This window comes from Hermetia illucens, chromosome 3, assembly GCF_905115235.1.
Source record: "Hermetia illucens chromosome 3, iHerIll2.2.curated.20191125, whole genome shotgun sequence".
Lineage (NCBI taxonomy): Eukaryota > Metazoa > Arthropoda > Insecta > Diptera > Stratiomyidae > Hermetia > Hermetia illucens.
In genome coordinates this window covers 156,853,959-156,874,867 of record NC_051851.1, presented here as the reverse complement: position 1 = coordinate 156,874,867, position 20,909 = coordinate 156,853,959, and the positions used below count along the sequence as shown (strand labels likewise).

General features: G+C 44.0%; 1 protein-coding gene across 1 annotated transcript in view; it reads right to left on the bottom strand.

The window, feature by feature from the left end:
- Positions 1-2,014: 2,014 nt before the first annotated feature.
- Positions 2,015-20,909, bottom strand: part of LOC119653228 (protein phosphatase PHLPP-like protein) — a 41,769-nt gene continuing 22,874 nt past the window's right edge. The window contains exons 3-5 of the mRNA XM_038057815.1: positions 11,967-12,267; positions 11,732-11,885; positions 2,015-4,550 (exon numbers count right to left, since the gene is read on the bottom strand). Of these exons, the coding sequence (XP_037913743.1) occupies positions 2,035-4,550; positions 11,732-11,885; positions 11,967-12,267 (2,971 nt within the window). The 3' untranslated portion in view covers positions 2,015-2,034. The remainder of the gene's footprint in view (positions 4,551-11,731; positions 11,886-11,966; positions 12,268-20,909) is intronic.

Below are 20,909 nucleotides of genomic sequence, written 5' to 3'. Positions count from 1 at the left end.
TGGTTTAAGCCATATGTCACAGGCACGTTCTCCCAGTTTGCTTTGTTACTCCAGCGTGTTTCAAACTTCTTATCGAAATGAAATCTTATTATCATGTTATCCCTTAGTGTCAATAATTCGGGTACCGCCTAGAAAGAATATCAAATTTCCTTCGATTTAGACAGCTCCTCGCCTCACTAATACTCCCAGCCATCCTGAAGATTGCCCTCCTGGCCTGCGCCTTTGTGTACAGATGAAAAAAAGTCAATCCTAGAAGGACCTCCAGGGATGCCGTTAGCCATATCCATATTGGTCCACTGATACACACGCAAGCCAATCGTTGGAGTTTATGTAACTCCCTGGCTTGTGTGCTGAGTTCAGTTCTTTTTGCCCGAATTACCGTTCCAAAATTAATCATTGGCCTTACTATTGCAGTATATATCCAAAGTAGTATCTTCGGGCTGCAATCCCATTTTTTTCCAGCTATGGACCTCCAAGTCATCAGAGCCCTTGTATGTTTCCGGCAATTCTTTTCAACATCCGCCTTTCAGAGTAATTTTTGGTCTAGCGTAATTTCCAGATAATTGACCTCTATTTCTCTTTTCACCTCTATGTCATGTAACCTTATGGCTCTCAGGAGATCAAGCTTACGTCTCCTAGTGAATGATACTATGGTGGATTTGGCTGGATTGATACGCAGTCCCACATTCCTACACCAGTCACTAGTAACCCTTAATCCAGTTTGGATTCTATCACATAGGGTACCCTCATATTTGCCCCTACAGATTAAAACAATGTCGGCAGCGTAACCCCTTCTCCACCGTTTTGAGTATGAACGATGTTGGGCAAATTGGTCCGAAAGATTTAGGGTGAAAAGGATCTTTTTCACCCGCTTTCGGAATAAATACCACTTTTGCTCGCTTCCATGTTCTTGGATATATCCCAGGGCTATGCTGGCCTTACCGCCCTGAGAAGAGACTCTTAGATTATTTCTAGGCCTCTCTGGATCAGTGCTGGGAAGATGCCATCTACTCCGGGTGATTTCAGTGGTTTAAAAGTTCCTCCTGCCCCTAGCTTCCGAGCATGCCTCTTTCCTCCTCACTCTCGGTAAATGTTCCATCTTCCTTCTCTAAGCAGACAGAGGATATTGCCCCGCCTTTGGCTACAGCTTTGTAAAGCCTGGTTGCTTTTGTGATCGGTTCAATCCCTTCACAGAATTCCCTGAAGCTATTCCATTTTGCTTCCCTGATCGCGTTGCTGTACGTACCTCGTTGCTATATGTACCTCGGCCAGTCCCCGGTTTGTTTTGCCCGGTTGAAGTGTTTTTGTACCTCTGTTCTCATTCTGGCTAGATACCGGTTCCACCAGGGTACATCCCTTAATGACTTAACTATCTTAGCCGGACAGCTGGCCTCATATGCGTTAATGACGACTGTGTTGGGTTTTTTCAAAACTGTTTCTAATTCCAGTTCGCTCCTGATATCACCACTCCCACGAAGTCATTTCTCCTTGAAGCCAGTATAATATTATTGGCATTAGGGTTTAAAATTTATGTTAAATTTTTCCCATTTTCTTCATTTTTTCGTCCCCAGAATCCTTTTCTTCTCTAAACAGGCGATCAAAAATTTCACTTCCGCGTATTCTGATTGTTTTCTCTGTAAGCAAGTGATCGCGAATTGCGAACATCCACGAATATTAAAATATTCTGAAAAAAAGAACATTTATTCATACCAGGATCTATCGAGGACTTTCAAGCACAAGCATTCCGAAGAATTTTGCAGCCTCGGTCTTTACGGGCTCCATTTTTCAAATTTTTTCAAGATCATCTACTAAATGATTCCAATAGCTGATTTCGTTGTGTTTTCCCATATATGGCATCCATAATAAGACCGTCTAAGGATGAAGGTTGAAAATATTTTATTTAAAATTTAATCTACATATCTATATATAAGCAATAAAAACAATTTCTAAAACTAATTAACTAAATACATTTGATAAGATCATTTACGTTCAAAACCAACTTCAGCACTCTCCTTTCAAGCCTCGTCAAAAAAATTACAACTCCGTGGTCGCCACGCCCCAATACTGCCTCATCCGTCCTTCATGTTCCAGAGATTCATCCTGTAGACCGCCGCGCTCCTGCATCACTGCAAAATCATATTCCAAATTATACGGCATGAGCCTTTGTAACGACCCGAAATACGCCGCATTTGGACCACCCCCGATAGGCTGAAGTCGCCCACTGGAGTTAAATCTCAACGATTTAAAAAGTCCTGTCGGTGCGGGTGGATGAAAGGATCTTGCACTCCCAAAGTGTTTTGATAAGAATGAATTTTGATAGGAGGACGTATTAAGCTGGTTGTCATTGTACATTAATTGCGGGGTACTGGCTGATAGAAGTTTGTTGTTTGTTGCACGAACCAAGTTTGAGCTGTTGCTCAGAAGATTTAAGTTATTGGTGCCTGTTTTGGAAGAACCATCATTTTTGGTGAAGGCTTTGGAGATCGTGTTGAGTTCCTTGTCGAAAAGAAGCTGAGTGTTCTGTTCCAACATATACTCCCAGCATTTGTACTGTTCTTCAGAAAGAGCCGAGTCGGTCTCATCCAGCTCCCGTTCGCGCTCCTCTTCAATCTTTGCTCGAACTGCCCTGGCCACGCTCCCTTTCAAACTACGTCGTTCATTTGCAATATGTCCTGTAGACTTCTTGCTTGTCACACTCGATACCGACTCTACTTTGGGCTTTGTAGCTGCTGTAAGTTCACTGGTTGCTTGATCACTCTGTCCACTCGGAGATGATCGATCACTTCGACCAGAGAGTTGACGAACAAATTGGGTTGATCCTGCTGAGTGGCAACAACTATTGTTTGACTCGCAACAACAACCACATTTACAAAATCCTGAAAGAACACTCGTGGACTTTTTCCGAACTGTTTGACGCAGCTCTCTAATCAGGAAGTCAACATCTGTTCCTAGACTGTTAAACTTTACAATAATAAGGCTAAGGTTCTCTTCAGCTCCAAAGCTTTGAGCAATATCCTGAATTCGCTTAGCAGCCAAAATGACGTTCTCCTCGATTCTAATTTCTCGAGCAACGATTTCAATATCCATAATTTCCCACAGTTTTTTGTTGCCTATCACCAAATATTCGTCCTGTTCGCCAAGCACCAACTCAGATAATTCAGGATCAGGAACTACAAGCGGAAAACTAGCACTGTTTCCAATTTGTCGCCTCGGTGTAGATGGAGTGAGGCGAACACATCCTGTTTTGCGTATTAAATATGCAGAAGCCTCTCCAACACTTGCAATCCGAAGGACGAACTTTCTTCCTTGCGAACTTGTCGCGGAATAATCATGAGAAATCTTCTGCCGAGAAATATGACAAAGGGTCGCACAGACTCCATGTTTCTGCCCATTATGTCTCAGTTCTCTATGCGCTGAAAGAAGGGTATATTTCATGTACTCCCGGGAAGTTTCCTTAACTGTACGCTCTTCCAAAAGAATCTTCGGAATGACTTTCACTAGAAGACTTGGGACTGTGCTATTAACTTCCCCATCGAATATTCCAAAGAGTCCTTCAGTGTTGCAGAAATTAGGGAGTCGCAACTGAGCAATGTAGAGCTTGGAGGACGATCCTGCTGTTTCAGAGAATCCTACCTTCCATGGTGGTTCTATGTCTGCATTTTCTTGGTAAGCATCCGGAGTAGAAGGAAGGCTGGATCGATTTTTTCCAGATACATCAACGAGGCTCATCGGGCGTTGCGAACGACAGACCTGAAGTTGCCTTGGGTCAACTTGGAGTTGAAGGTTACATGATAGGTCCAAAAACTGCAATTTCTTTGGTACCAGGCTGACCAAGTTGATTTTATCCAGCTGGTTGTGCGCCAAATCTAGCACTCTTAGGGTACTCGTTCTAGATAGCGGTGGGGTCGATTGTAATCGATTTGAATGCACCCTCAACACCCTCAAATGCACTAAATTTGCCAAATTTTCCGGTAAATGTTGAAGTCTGTTGCCGGATAATATAAGTTCATCCAATTCATTCCAATTTCTGATGCAATCCTCTGGAAATGTAGTTAATTTGTTATAAGCGGCATGGAGGACCCTCAGATTCCTGAACTTGATCAACGAATCCAAAACTCTGTCGTTTAAACAATTTTTCGTTGCGTACAATCTTTCCAGCTGCGAATTCTCCCCATCCACTACCGGCAGGGTGGATAATTTATTGCTGGACACGTTGAGTAAAACCAAATTTTCGCAGGCATAAAAGAAGTTCTCCGGTAGTTCCTCGATTTCATTGCATTGCAGGAAGAGTTCTTGTAGGGGTAGTCTTCTTCGTGGCATAGCAGGTAAACAAGTTAGCCTATTGTAGCCAAGCTGCAGGGTGTGTAGGGTGTTCAGTTCACTGCAGAAGAGGTGTTCAGGAAGAGTACGGAGGCGATTATTGTTAGCGAATAAAGTTCGAAGTTGGTGGCAACCACTGAGCCATTCTGGTAGTTCTACGAGATTGTTGAATCCAACGTCCAAGTGGCGAAGATGTGCAGGCGCTGGTGTAACAGAAAGTTTGCGAAGGTCTGAAATGAACATCCAAGGGAAATTTTAATGAATTGGTTCGTGTATTTGGCGAAGGGAAATTATTTTGTAGTGTGTCTTGGATAAACTTCAAGCTTTTGTTGGAAAACTTGAGAGATTTTAGTTTAATTTACTGTTTGGTTGCTGGAGGTAATGGAAGGGTACACCGAAACCAACTAACAGTTTTCTGCAAACGGCCAATAACAATAATCGCTGGGGCGACAATGAACACTGTAATGACCCTTGATTATTATCCTGATGTGATTTAGGTGCTCATTCACAGCTGAGTCGACTGATTTCCGGCATCCATATGCCAATAAGGAAGAACAATTATCAAATAAGGGTTTTCATGTTGGGTGACAATATAATTGAAAGAAGAGGTTAACCCCTAAGATTCCAAGAAGGGCACCCGTTTTGGGTACGATAACTAAACAGCTTCAGCATGCTTCTTACTATCGCAGAGATATCAGCTAAAATCATCTTAGAATGCATCAAGGGACATCTCGAAGGATTGATCGGCAGAGCGTAAACTGTTTTTCGCTTCCGACCCGTCTGTACTTCCTCATTAACACCCTTCGGTTCATTGCAAAACAATGTGTGGAGTTGAGATCACTGCTCCACTTACTATTCATCAATTTCAGGGAGTGCATTTGGAGGGCCTCTATACAGGATGAGCATGCTGAAGAAACTAATAGTTATTATCGACGTGGAATGAAGAACGTGTATATTTCCTAGACTTACATGGCTTACGACCGATCAGCTCCACCAGAAGAGCTGCAACATTTGACGTCCACCATCGGAGCAAAGAAGGCGCTGGCTTTCTTTGCTCTATTGATAAGCCGACGCCAATGCAAAGTATACGCTCTGGGAGAGCTGGGAAATCAAAAGGTGAGACATTTTTTGATTTTATTATTAACGCAAATCTATTGGTGTGTGGCAGGCCCAGTACACCAACCTTCCGTTTTTCAAGGTTAGAGAATTGTAACGGTTGGGAGAAGGTCCTAGGGTAAAGAACTAGATAGTGTTTGACCAGAGATCCTATTCCGATCACAGTTGGACATTTTTCAGTCTAGATCTCGCCGCAGAGATCTCCAACCCTTTCAGAGACTCCAGGAGGATCGACTAGAGCAAGTTTAGTCAAGTTATCAATAACAAACTCTCCGGTGCGTAAATTGGTAAGATTGGCACGACAGACAAACTGGAGCCAAAGGTCGGAACTCTGGAAAAGGCATTCGAAACCGCCTGCAAAGTTGTGGAATGAACTTCTGTCCAGTCTTAGAAAACTGCCAGCCTCAGAAAACTGGCCAGGGAGGTCTTCAACATCTGCTACAGGAACAAATAATGGGACCCATAAGTACCTGAAGAAGTACAAGTCGGCCATCAATGACTGCCAAGAGCCGGTCCTGGTTACATTATTGGGAAAACATTCAACGCACCACCAAATCTGCGAGATTCAATAAGATTCTGTTGAAAGAGCATAGGAGCCTATCCTTTCTTAAAAAATTGAAAGGCTCCTGGACGGAATATTCAAGTGAAACCCTAGGAATGCTGTTTCAGACGTACTTTCCTGCCAGCGAGGGGTACTGGGAGTCAGAGCCTTACTTGGAAGGTATCTATCCTCAGTGACTTCTCCGCGTATAAATATCCAAGCCGAGATGGCATAATGCCAGTCATGTTATATTTGCAACAAGAAAGGGTTTCACCGTGGCTTGACTAAGAGAAGGATAATCCTGTCTGATCTGGAAGGTATCTACTTGACCTGCGCTGTGAGCATCGGTTCTTCCTAAGGTTTGGCCATATCTCCGGTGCTCTAATGAATAATTTTGGACGAAATTTTACGTATATTGGGCAGGAGCGGTGAGTAGGTGATAGCGTCTGCGACGATGGCCTGGTGATGTCAGTGTCAACGAATATTACCCTTCATTATGAGTGATATCATGGAGAGAGCATTGGAAAAGGTGTGCATGTAGACCACGAAATATGGACTAGGTATAAGTCCAACCAAAGCAGAGATTATGCTATTCGCCACCAAGACAAGGGTGCCTGAATTTCCCCTCCTGTGGCTAAATGAACAAAAATTGATTCTTTCTTCGAATTTAAAGTATCTGGGTATTATCCTGGATTCGAAGTTAAATTGTAGATTGAACATAGAACTGAGATAAGCCTGCAAAAAGACCTTTTCAAGAAAATGGTGTCACCGGCCAAGGATGCTATGATACGTCCCATCCCAACGTACGGTTCCATTGTGCGGTGCAGATGTTGAGCAAAAATCACAATAGGATGCTGATCAACAGAATTCAAAGAACTGCATGTGCAGGTATTGCGAAATTCTGCATTCCTGCCCGCGGATATTCTCAATGTACTCCTGAACCCCGACCCTGTAGGCCTCTGTATCAAATACGCTGCAGCGTTTCTGAGTTCCCGGTGATAGGAGTATAGAGCAAAATGCGTGAGATGCCGGACTGGCCAGTGCCCTGTGTGAATGCCACTCCCATTACTTAAATTCCCCCGACCTCAGATTGCGAAGGTTCACCATCTGACCCGCCTATAACAAAAGCTCTTGTGCCAGACACGCTGAAAGGCCTATAGAAGACCATGCCGCCAGGCTCGACATACCCCACAATTCGCATTGCTGACGTTGCGGAGAAGAGGGGGAAATTCTCAGGCCCTTGCTTTGTGATTGCCCAGCTATAGCTAAAGTCAAGCTATGGACACTAAGGAAACCACTCTTGGACAACCTCCGAGGAATGTCTAGCTGCAGGATGGGAGAGAGCGTTCCTTCATGAATGCTGCGGGCAGGTTCTGAAGATCTAAGCCGGCTGGACTCGGCCCCATCACTCTTACCATAGCAATCAGCATCATCACCTCAGCGCTAATTCTCTCCTTGGAGTGGCCACTGATACACTGCCTACCATTGTTTGAAGTGGGAAGGGTAGTCCGGCAAGAATACATTTTAATACCGCTACTATTCTTTTTTGTTGTCGGTGGAGTTCTTTATTAGTGTTGGATGGAGGATATGGAGTGCTTTTGTTGAAGATTTCTTCTTTCCTTGAACACCTCGGCTACGCTGATGACCAAGTGCCTCTAACCATTTCATGGGCCTTGGTCAAATGCGACTGACTTTGATAGAAGACCAAGCAGAATCGACCGGAAGATAAACACTAACAAAACCAAGGTTCTTAGTCAGACTGATCATTGCACTCTTTGTATTTGCGTTAAAGGGGAGACCATTTAAGCCTGGCCAGATACTCGTAAACGTGTCGATGAGAGGGCGGAAGTGGTAACGGATAGAACACGCATTGAGAAGTGGTGCCAAATCTGCGGGTTATACATGCAATCAAACGCACTACCCCAGGTTGTCCTAACACTATGTGGCTAAAAGCAGCTCAAACTTCTTTGAAAATTGGAAGGAGAGGAGTGGGGAGTTGAAACTCATTGTCAGGAAACGACACCGATGACGCACAGATGTGGTTATCGCATATATTGACGGAGCTGCTAGTATCTTCAAATTTCTGAAAGGATTAAGCTGATAGTGCAGGCGCAATTGAAAGAGATTACCTAACACCTGATCCTAGCTCTGAGCACAAACTCTCATAAATGGTAATCATCATTTTAGCTCCCTCAGTTTGCCCGAGAGGAATCAAGTAACACGCAAAAAAAGATGAAGGAGATTTGCTTCTATATATGCCCGCGTGGTCGTTACTTACTGAACTAAGCAACCTTGAAAAACAAAACAAAATTGCAGCAACATCAGCGTAAGTTGGACAACGTCCATAATGAACCCCTATAACGAAATTAAAGTCAACTGTGATAACATCAGGGACATCAAAGAAAAAGTCAAACGATGAAGGAATTTTTGCGGAAGTCCTTTGAGGAATTCGGGGCAACGTTAATCCCCAAGACAGTGAGGTAAACGTCATATCTCTGAACGGTTGGTATGGTTGGTGAACCGGGGTCGAAAACTGGCAATAAGCGGTCCGGAGTATTCTGGAGAAAAAATCAGTCATTTTCTGGCGCGAATCGACGTCTATCGTTAGAAGAAGGGGTTTGAACAGTCTCGTAGACAAGGAATAGGTAGAAGAAGAGATCAAATGGGACTACCCAGATGTGATCAATTTGAAGGAGGAGTTACACCTTTGGATTCAAGAAGACAATAACCGGCTATATTCTGTGTAGGCGAGAAAACAACGGAGTAATTTCCTAAATGGCAGGAAAATATAGACCAGGTAGACTACTTACAGATAATGGAGAAAATTGACACATTGCCGGGGTACGCAAAAGGTTGGAGGGAGTGCATTATATTACAACTATGGCGAGCCTGGGGGCAAAGTCAACATTTGTACATCAGAAGAACACTATGCTCTGTGCAAGGGACTTGATATACGGAAAGAATCCGTGATTCACGTCCTTAACCCGCTAGATCTTTAAGCAAAAGCTGCAGAAAGTGTAGAGGTAGACTTCATAATGTATTTATACTCCGGAACGGAGGCGGGGGGCTAATAGGGACTGAGCTTAGCGACCACTGTCGATATAGAAACTAACCATCGTGGTATTTCAACAGATTTGGTGCTACTGCCTCTATACCGTAAATTTGCGGTACGAGGTTGAGACCAGGAAGATAGTTTCGTCTAGTTTCGTTCTGTGAACAACCTGTTGCAGCGTTTACCTCGAGCAAAGCTTGACACCTTGGAGGATGAGATCCGGTATATGTTATGAAAATCTAGCTGGAGGCAATTTTAGCGCCAGAGCCCTTGAGTGAGACATGGTTCAAATAAGTTCTCGCGGAGAGCGTCTCTTAAAGATGGCCACCAAAACGTGCGTCATTATCTTATCAATCTTAACGGTAGCCTTCGGACATTTTGACTCCCTGGTTGTTGGCGGCAAGGGCATTGTCCCAACGTGACCTGCTCAAAGATGGTGAGGAGGCAAAAGGGGCAGCAACCCTGTCTGTTGAGTCAACTGGGAAACTTCCATGGGGTGCCACCGGGAAACGCTGCATTCACATAGATTTGCTGGTCGTGGGTGTGGTACGTGGATGTCCTGAGGCTTTACACATCGGCTAATAGCAACCGAACCGTCGGCGTGTTAGAAAAGAAGATTATTAGGCTATCTGTATTAAGTTCATCTAATTCTATGAATACAAACTAAGCTTTGGTACAAATATGCCGGACCAATATCGCGATTTAAATTAAAAGAAGCTTGAGTAGGTGAGTTGCTCTTTTGCAACGCATAAGGTGCACATATTATTCATTGGAGGACTTGTTCCATCTATTCAACATAGCAAGCGGGTTTTGAAAAGTTCGCGGGAAAGATGTCGTCTCCTCGAAGAAATACTTCTGCCGGCTGAAAGGCTTAGTTATTCTTAATCTGTGGAGTCGCTATTACCAGCAGTTCAACGCCGGAGAGCATTGAGGAATTTCAAAAGTGGTCGACTTGCTTGAAATATTGGAAAATTACTTTCTTGTGACAGATTATCTTTTGCGGATATTAACAGAGTATCCAAGCTTTACTATGCGAGACCCGAGAAAGATAAAGGAGAATTCGAAGCACATGTGGGCGGCGCATGGATCCATCTGTCTGAAATGGTGCCTGACGAATTGCACTTGGTCGGATACGTGTACGAAGTAATGGCACCATTCGCCGCACCGAACAAGTCTAGTGGATGGCGATGCAGTGAGTGAGTCTAGGGATGGGGATGCAATGATTCCATGTGGCTGAGAACAGATTTTCGTAGCCTCGAAGGTATTAGGAAATCGAGCTGGTAATCCTGACCAAAAAGATGATTCCGATAGCCCTTCCTATTACAGTTGGTGATATCACGAGGAAATTTAAGCCAGTATTGAAATACGTAGGCATAACTTCTTCGAGCAGGTTCAGTGTTCCATAAGGACAAGGCTACATCCGGAGATGCCGCATCCAATAGGTATTATTTGCTAATGGACGCGATTCTGTCCACTCTTTTCGGCGGCTCTAAAGTATGGACTAGTGTCCTCAGTGTGGAAATGAATTGTTAGCATAGTTTCCACAGCGGGATGTTTCAAAAACGGGGTCCGCCTACGACACTCTTTTGGAATAAAAAGAGGAGATCGTTCTTTAATTGTTTTCGAAGACAACTATATTGGTAACAGCACTAATAATTCCAACTGGGTGTTCCTCAGGAGTGACCTCGAAATAAGTTGACTTCAGTTTGCAGATATATATACAGATATTCAATTTCAGTATCTTACGCTTGTCTATTCGCTTCCATATTTTCCTGGTCTGATAAATCATGTAGTGCCACTCGAAATGTAATAAGCAGCTTGAAAAGAGCCAGAGAAAAAAACACTTTTGATGGTCCCCTAGTGTCAGTCAATATTCTCTGGTAGATTTTTCAAGATGCCTTTCGTTCAGTTAGAAAGATAGTTCTCCAACTGCCGAACGACAACCAGGCCATTAAGGGGATCTTGGGAAGTTGAAGCTCTCTTCCCCTTTGAATATGCGAGGACGCAGCACCCAAGCGAAAGTCAAGTTATGATCTGATTCAAAGGATGTTACCGATGCCCTATTTTGCGTTCAAATCACCTACCTCCGTTGCAATGACACCTTTACGAAACTTCTCCCGAATCTGGTCCAGCTTCTCAAAGAAGTACAACTGATATCTTATTTAGGACCAGAATGTTCCAGTCAATAACCTGCCTGAAATCAGCCTCCTAAGTTCTAATCCGATACCGAACTCACACTTGTTTCCGACAAGTTCCCCCGGATACAACAGTACACTGGTACCGTAGAAAGAATGGCGTAGATAATCTGGAATAGGCCAGTTTCTAGTAAAAATGTCCATTTCAGCGGATTCTATGTAACATCCGCAAGGAAGAATGATTGGTACACTCCAATATAAGTATGGCTTAAAACAGAGACTGTTTTGGTCCCACGTTGAATCTCTTACAATAGTATCTAAATTTCGTTGGTTTTACCAAGCAACCTCGGCTTTGCAAGATTGGAAAAGGATTTCCTCAGCAGTGGCATCACCCAAAACTCTACGCCAAGTACTGGATCTCAAATCAGGATACTATAGAATGGAATGGAATGGAATGTTAAAGAGAATGGAGCCATCTATTAAAGACACAGCTATTGCATGCTTCATAGGATTTAACTTAAGATGACGGATATTCAAAAGTATATATCATAAATATCAACGACTTACCATTATTTCCAGCAATCAGAGATGTTAATGCGCCTCCATTAACAGTCAGCTCCACCAGCTTGTTGCGACAACATTGCAGTGACTCCAATTGCCCAAGAGCTGATAGATCTAGCACTTCAATCTCATTCTCGCTAACATCTAACTGTGTCAAATTCTGAATAAGATACAAAGCAAGAAGAGCCACAATCAATAAATAAATAACCAAATCGATTCTGGATTCAAACTGATTACTTACTCCATAGTTTCCAAGTATGATGTTCCCACGAAGCTGATTTGCACGCAGACTGACTTTGTTCAATGGAGGATTCGAATAGCTGTTGGCTCGTTCTTGTCGCGAATGAAGATTGTTCAGAATGGTGGGATCCGTCTTCTGGGCATACATGTCAACTAGCCCCATGGTGCGCATTTTTACGAGAAATGGTGGTAATCGACTGATACGATTATTGGCAGCCTGGAGAGATTTGAGGTTTCGTAATGATTTCAAAGTGTTAGGGAGCTCGGAGACTTCATTTCGATCGATCCGGAGTTCTTGTAATCTGAAATGTTTGATTTAGCATTAGCTTAGTTCGTTATAGTATAAGATTTAATTGAAGGAAGCTCATTTTAAGCATCTCTATGAGAAACAGTTGCAGATTTTTCCCAAAAGTGAACAATACAAGTCAAAAGAAGTAGGAAAATGGCAGGACTAAGCTTTCTTCAAAGGGGATGCCTGAGGATTGGACATATGGTACAGCGCTGAGGTGTATGGATTTTGACGCAGAAGTATCTATAGTGCATGAGCATGCCTCTGACAGTGCAATTATTTTCTCAAAATGTCCCCAACATTCAGAGGTCCCCTTATGATGACATGGAAATGATCATACCACCAATTGTTTTCTCTTGTATTATCTTTGACGAAAACGGTAGAACTTACCTCCTCAGTAGCTCCGAAAGGTAAAGGTATCAGTTTCCACACAAAACTGCATGAAGTGATTCACTATCTACACATTGAATATTCCGAGGAAATGGTCCTCAAAAAACTACCATATTAGATGGATTAAGATATAAGAAGACCTCTACCTTCTATGTTGAAGAAATTTTCTGGTAATACTTAAGGTTATGGACGCCACGATGTCATCTACCATTTAACAAATCATTGAGCTAGCGACCAGACCAGCACATTTACTCATTCGTCTAGCACATGGCTGGTTGGCTAATCGTTTAAGGAAAACTGGACCAGTTCTTATTTTGGAAATGGTACAGAGCGTGGTTTCCCACGATGGACATTGAGAAAACAAGAGGAAAGTGCAACCTGCTCTACCTGGACCATAGCCTCAAGCCCAAGAAAGCCGAAAACAAAGGAGCAATGGAGGTCATTCCACACGGAAGAGACGCCTGTAAGCAAATTAGGCCTGGATCCAAAAGCGGTAGACCGCTGAGTAGCTCAAGTCCGAGGGTAGGAACCAGAAGATTCGGCGTTAGCTACGTTAGCAGGATCTATAATACAAGACGCATCCGTTTTCTAGGAGTAGAGACAATGTCTAGGTGGTTGACCTCTGCGGAAAACCGAGGAGTCTGGAATTTTTTACTAAGGCAGGCCTAGACCGGATACCGGTTGTTGGGCCGTTGATAATGAGGATGAAAGACAATTTGAGAATCTTATCGTCGACCAAAGTATAAGTGAGCACGAAAGTCAAGCTGTTCTTCAAAAACATATACTTGCCATCAGGAGATTACTGGAAGGCACAGTATAATGCCTCAGAGCTTCAACCTTTAAACCGCCCGCCTAGGAAAGGCTGAGTTGTCGATATCTACTCACCGCAATATAGCAACGGCGTACATAGCAACAGCTAATTCTGCCTAAACCAGAGGGGCAGGAGTGAAGAAACTCCTAGACATCATTATGTGTTTTTGTTTAAGGATTGAGGGAGTCCTAAATTCGCATCCAGTTGACATCGGACAGAACCGTTGGAATATAATACGCAATCATGTCGTGTTTGCGATTATACATAAAGGGGCGATTACGACCTGTAGCCACTGTCGATCACGCTGCTGATGAGTTGTCTCTGCCCTGGACGAAACCTACAATCACTTTTTTGAATCATTATGTAGTTGCAACGAGGAAAATTCGATTGGGCAAAGCGAAACGAAGACTGGAATCACCCGGAACCCCAATGGCATTCATCAAAAAATACTGTGTCGAAGTGAGCAACTTGCGTGCCTACTTGCGGTGGAAAATTCTTACAATCGTAGGTGTGATTCCTCGGTCACCTGATTACCCCTGAAGGCATCCAACTAGACCCAATTAACGTGCAAGCGATTTCGTGATTCTCGCTTCCGAAAACTGTTAAGGCTCTGAGAAGGTTCTTGGGCATTTTAAACTACTACCGTCATTTCTTGCCCAAGGCCGCCCACCATCAGTCGATCCTTAACGTTGGATGCTAGACTTCTGCCATTCCCTTAGCAAGATGCATCCTTTGCCATACTTTTCGATGCTTCACGCATTTCCCCAGGTGCTGCGGTTCACTAAAAAATTAAGGTGAATCTGGCAGCCCGGCGCTTCTCTTCGAAACAGCTGAACCCTGCTCAAAGAAGCTACAGCACTTAGAATCGTGAGTTTTTAGCCGCGTACCTCGTAATTAAATACTTCTAAAACTCCTTTGAAGACAGGCTGTTCACAGTGTTCACGGACCATAAGCCACTCACTTTTGCTTTGAAACAAAAACCAGGCATCCAGACAACGAATGGGTTGGTAACCGCAACACATTTCTAGCCGTCTACGAACAAGGACATTAATTCTTGGGTCAGCCAGTGCATCGCATGCCAGAAGGGCAAGACTACAAACCATGTGAGAAGAGAGGTAGGCGTGTTCCCCCGGTCCACTGGCACGGTTTCAGGTATTACCTCACAATCATCGATTGGTTCACGCGGTGGCCTGAGGTAATACTTCTGAAAGGCATTTATGAGGCGCCCTGCCGAGAATGGATTCCACATATTGGTGTCCGGGCGGTTATCATCACCAACAAAGGATTGCAGTTTGATTTCTCCCTTTTCTTAGAGCTGGACAAACTCCTTGGCATCAAACGCCACCAGGCAACCTCGTACCACCTACAGTCCAATGGGATACTTGAAAGGTGGCACAGGACACTGAAGGCTGCTATAATGATTCAAGACGACCCTTTTTCGAGGCGAGAGCGAATACTGAAGCCATCCACAACAAAACCTTCCTTAACACCTACCATACGGGGGAAATATATGCCGCAATAACCGCAACTTACAGATGTCCCAGAGCTGAAGCATCAACAAATGATCTTCACAATCACCTGAAGAGCGTTATCATTTATACGGTCACAAACACACTTGGCCCCATTTTCATGAAAAGCCGGAATGGTTGGTTCGATGGTGAATGTTAAGTTAGCAACGGAACGGCAGAATGCTGCATACCGAGTAATGCTGCACTTTCAAAGAATATGGACACACGCAATAACTTATCACGAACTCCTTCGAACAGAGAAGCGACTTCACAAACTGAAAAAGGAAGCATCGCAGTGCAGCAATTGTAGAGGTATCACGTTCCTGAGTACCATCTATGAGATATTCTCGGCTACCTTGCTAGGGCGGATAGCCTCATACCCCCAGAACATCATTGGCCCATAACAAAGAGGCTTCGGGCAAATCAACAACAGATCAGATTTTCTCTCTGCGGCAAGCGATGGAAAAACTGTTCGAATATGGGCATCAATTGCATCATTTCTTCATCGGCTTCAAGGTCACCTATGATAGCAGCAGGATTATCAACATTAACAACGGTCTACGACGTCTTTTCTACGGTCTACGATACTTTATCATGCGTCCTCTTTAACCTGGCCCTGGAGAAAGTGCGCGATGCAGATGTCAGTGCGAGAGGCACCATCCTCTTCAAGTCCACCTAACTACTGACCTATGCTGACGATATTGACATCATGGGAAGACAACCCCTCTACCTTCATCCAGATCGGGCTAGCAGCGCGAGATATTGGGATGCACATTATTGATGGCAAGACAAAGTACATGGTGGCCAAAACCAAAGAACGAAGAACATCGAATCGCACTAGTTAAACGAAAACAATAAAGATACGAGACTGCAACTTTGAGACTGTTGAAAATTTTTCCTATCTAGGGTCGAAAATCACAACCGATAACAGCCAAAAGAGCCTATTTCAGCTTACAAAAACTGTGCCGCTCGAAACGTCTCACCATAGGGTCAAAGCTCTTACTGTGCAAGACCATGATCTTGCCAGCTCTCATGTATTCCCCGGAGACCTGGGTTCTTAGAAACAAAAATTACAAACTATTGGCCGCGTTCGAGAAAAGAATCACTCGAAAAATTTTTCGCCCCCTACATGAGGATGGCCGATTTCGATATGATATGAGACAGCCCTCTAGCTCCTATACTGAGGCAACTTCTGATAATTCTAAACGTTGTTGACGCCACAGTATGATTACCATTCAGTAAATAACTGAGATAGTAGCCAAATAGCACATCTACTCATTCGAAACATACAGGGTTAATTCGCTAATCGTTGAAGAATAAAAAATGAGCCTCGTTGATACCCAACGACGGACTGCCTAATACCTCTGCTAGGATAAAGGATAGTATCCAGTCTATACTTATGAAAACAAATGAAAAATATTTCAAATAAACTGGACTCTATATTCGTATACTGGGATGCCACTCTTAAAACGAGAGAAACTGGGTATACAAGCAGTGCCAATATTGACTCCTCGAAGACCACAATCTAGAAGAGGACTAGCCGAGAAAAGGTCCTTAAAAAATACAAGGATGGCCTAGACATTAAAAAACAAATAGGGACTAACGGTTTCGTCCAAGGCAGAGGCAACTAATCAGATGCTCTCTCACCTCTGCCCTGGGGGCAGCGTGACCAAAAGTGGTAACAGGTTGAAAACGCTCCTTTATATAATATATAAGCAAAAACACGACAAAAGTGCGAATTATATCCAAGTTAAACCGTCAATAACAACTACTATGATGAAATCCGCGCACGGTTGTTGTCAGCCAACAGAGCCTACTTCAGCTTACAAAGACTGTTCCGCTCGAAACGTCTCACCATAGGGTCAAAGCTCTTACTGTACAAGACTATGATCTTGCCAGTCCTCATGTATTCCTCGGAAACTTGGGTTCTTAGCAAGAAAAATTGCGAACTCTTGGCCGCGTTCGAGAGAAGAATCCTCCGAAGAATTTTTGGCCCCCTACATGAGGATGGACGATTCCCTAGCCTACACAATGACGAAATCTATGAGCGATACCATGACCGTCCGGTTGTGGATAAAATCCGGCTCAATAGGTTACGGTGGGCGGGTCACTTAATCCGTATGGATGAAGATGATCCCACCCGGAAAGTCTATAAGGGCAATATCTATGGTAGGAAAAGAAGACGAGGCAGACCCTGCCTAAGATGGAGCGATGGCGTGGGCCAGGACGCCAGACAGCTTTTAGGGATATCGAATTAGTGGACCTCGGCGCAAAACCGGGATGTCTGGAGTTGCTTATTAAGGCAGGCCTAGACCGAATACCGGTTGTTGCGCCGTTGATGATGATGATGATAAACCGTCAATAGTTTGAACCTAAGCTAGACTAAAGCTAGATTATTGTTTGAGGTAATGAGTGATCCTAAGTCCGCATCCATTTGATGTTCAACTGAACCAAATGAAGAGCAACTGACTCTCACGTTTTTTGGTCCACGGACCTCAACCATTCAATAATAATATTAAAAAACGAAATCGAAAAACATGGGAGTGGTGGAGATCAGCCCAAGGAATGCTTGGAAGCAAATCAGGTCTGGATCCAAAAGTGGTAGAGCGCTGGGTAGCTAACGTTTGAAAGTAGTAAAGAAAGTAGACCCAGGATATATTGTATGGGACTTATTCGGAATACCTACTCAGCGACGAGGAGTAAGAGTAGTTAGACAAACTTATCATCAAGCAAATTATAAGGAGGAGGAAAGTCAAGCTATCGATCAAAAACTTTCACTTTCAAGCAGGCTCAATATAAGGGGATCGCACACAGAAGGCATAGCATAATAACTCAGAGCCATGATCCTTAAACTGCTAGGCTAAGAAGAGCTAAGTTTTCGATATATGGGGGCAGTATACCAACGGTGTACATAGCGAAAGCCAATTCTGGTTCAAACTGCAGATGCAGGAGCGAAAAACCTCGAAGGTATCATTATGTAGATTCAAGAGGGAAAACACAGGCAAACTACTAATGATTGCGCTTGATGATGGAAGGAGGATGGGGACAACGGAGACAGTTAGGAAACATAGTTACAACTTGAGCGGCATCCGAGTGCACGTGCTCTAGGAGACACCAATGAAAGAAGCTTCTAAAAAAATATCGGGCAAAGCCCCCATCGGCGCCACAAAGAGTGGAATGCCGCATCCTCTAAAATTTAGGACTACTTCTATCATAATTCACGTTCTAATCTTCTCCATGATTCTTTAAAAATGTTACGTATAGGCATCGTTTTAGTTGGCCACATATGAATTTTCCTTCAAACTATTAGCTCCACAAACCTAGTGCTTTTTTTAAAAAATATACATTACACCCCTTTCCAGTAGATAGCATCCCTCACAGCCTGAAGTTCCTTGTCCCTACTCCGTCGATCCAAGGTTTGAATCTTTCGAATCTGAATCGAGTAGTACCAGACATTTAAAGTAGGTACTGCATGAAGGTTATATATGGTTGCCAATTACCCCTTTATGGAGTATAACACCTGAACTTATGCGCCCTAGTTTGGGGTTACCTGAAATGCCCTTCAGCTCCCCCTGACTTCCCGCGGCACTCCTTCTCTACTGGTCTGTAACAAGTGCCCTCGGGTCAACTACTGCATACTTGTCTTACTTGTGTCACTTCTCCTTAATATGTGACCTAACCATTGGCACTTTCGTCTTCCGAATACAGTGCAGTGGAATGCCAGGCCAGTGTGCCGACCAAGTTCTTCATTTGAAATCGTATCACGCCAGCCTACTACGATGATACAACACAGACAAGGGTTAGCAAATGGTCGGAACTTTTGAGTGACACTGGGGTTAACTTTCCACGTGCTGCTGCGGTATAGCAACACAGAAAGATCACTAACAGAGAACAGTTCCACCTTGATATTGATGTTGAGATAACCGCATTTCCAGATCTTAGGCAGGGCAGCGAAAGCGACGGTAGTTCTGTTAATGCGTTGGGCAAAATCCAGTTCGGTCCCACTGTCGGCAGAAATAGCGCTTCCTAAACATACAGACTGATCTACACCTTCGATGCTCTCCTCATCAGTGCAAATAGTTAGGGTCGTCAGACTGAGAACCATGATTTTGCTGGGGTTTATCTTCAATCCAACTCTACTTGCCACTTTTTCCAAATCCAGAGCTATTTGGCCAGGGTCCATGACCCGGAGAGAGAGCAAACAGATGTCATCAGCATAGTCGAGGTATTTGAGGAAAGATGTCATCGTCCAACCCTTCTGCGTTTGAGTAATGCACCCAAAATGCCGAAATGATTTTGCTTCTAGAAATGGAAACAGTCCATATCCGTATGTTATGGTGACTGGCCACTTCGTCCAAAAGGGGAGGAACCTCACCGGATGTGACACGATTAAAAACCGTGGTGAAGTGTTCTTTCACCTCTTTAGTTGTTCGCACACTACACTGAACTTGTGGGGATTTTCCTTGGTATCGGAGCACGTTATGGCCGCCATCACTTGCAGCGGCCAATAGAGTCTTCAACCCCTTCCGTTTATCGATCCGCTTCCACGATTTCGCAGTCAGCCAGATGACCGACAACCTGAGTAGTATCCGAGAAATCCCCATTTTTGATAGCGGCCTAATACTTATTCAATTTTCGGTCGGGTTTCTCAGTGTATTTGGCGTCCGGTCGGCAAGTCAATTCTATGAACTCCACTTCCACCCCAACACCTGCAATCAACCCCTTATGTGGGGCATACCGGTCAACCACCCCTGCGGGTCACCGCTACCAGTTCCTAGCAATTTTTTTTGAAAATTTTGCGCTCCGCGACCATTTGTGATCCATTCTGGAATAGTGGGTTCCATTGTGTGGCATAATTTGCAACAGAGTTATCGCCTATCCTTACTGTGTGACCTACCCACTGCCATTTCCACATTCTCATCAACGCATCGATGAGTACCAGGCCTGATTGTATTGGTGCTGATGCCGAGGTAGTCGCATTTCCAAATTTTTAACAAAACAGTAAAGGTAGATTTATTACTGTTAACCCATTCAGGCTTTGTACTGGGCCCACTATTGTGGAATATCATGTAAAATGATGTGCTTAACCTTCCGGTTCCGGAGGAGGCCACGGTGGTGGGTTACGCCGATGATATAGCACTGGTTGTGCTCGCATAGCATCTCGAGGATGCTGAGTTGTACTCAAGCGAAGCAATCAGTGTTGTTAAGGCTTGGTTAGAGAGTGCTGGACTGGCACTCGCTGAGGAAAAGACGGAAACGGTCCTCATCACTAAGCGCCGCAAAAGAAATTACGCCTGCATTAGAATCGGGAATCGTATCATCACTTCCAAGCCGGCCATCAAATACTTGGAGGTAATGATAGACGAAAAATTCAATTTTAAGCAGCACATAGAGCATACTTGCAAAAAGGCATCCACCACGAGTATGACTCTGGCAAGGATGATGCCGAACGTAGGAGAACCGCGGCATACTTGCAGGATGCTCGTAGCCAGGGTGGTGAGTCCTATCATGCTGTCTGCAGTCCCAGTTTGGGGAAACGCGCTGCAGGTTTTAGGCAATACATATAAACTGAGTACGGTTTACAGAAGAACAGCTTTAAGGGTGTGTTCTGCCTTCAGTACCGTCTCAGACGATGCAGCGTTCGTCATCTCGGAAATGATGCCGATTGACCTCCTGGCAACCGAAATAATGAACATTTACAACACCAGGTCCATCTCCCCCTTATCGCAGGTGAAAAAAGCCGAAAGAGAGAGATCCATAAGCAGATGGCAACATCGATGGGACCAGTCAGAAAAGGGTCGTTGGACTTACAGGTTGATCCCTTCCTTCGAAGAGTGGCTGGAGAGAAAGCATGGGTAGATCAATTATAATCTCACCCAGTTTTTCACCGGCCATGGAGGATTCCGTCAATACCTGTACAGGTTTAAATTGGACACGTCACCTAAT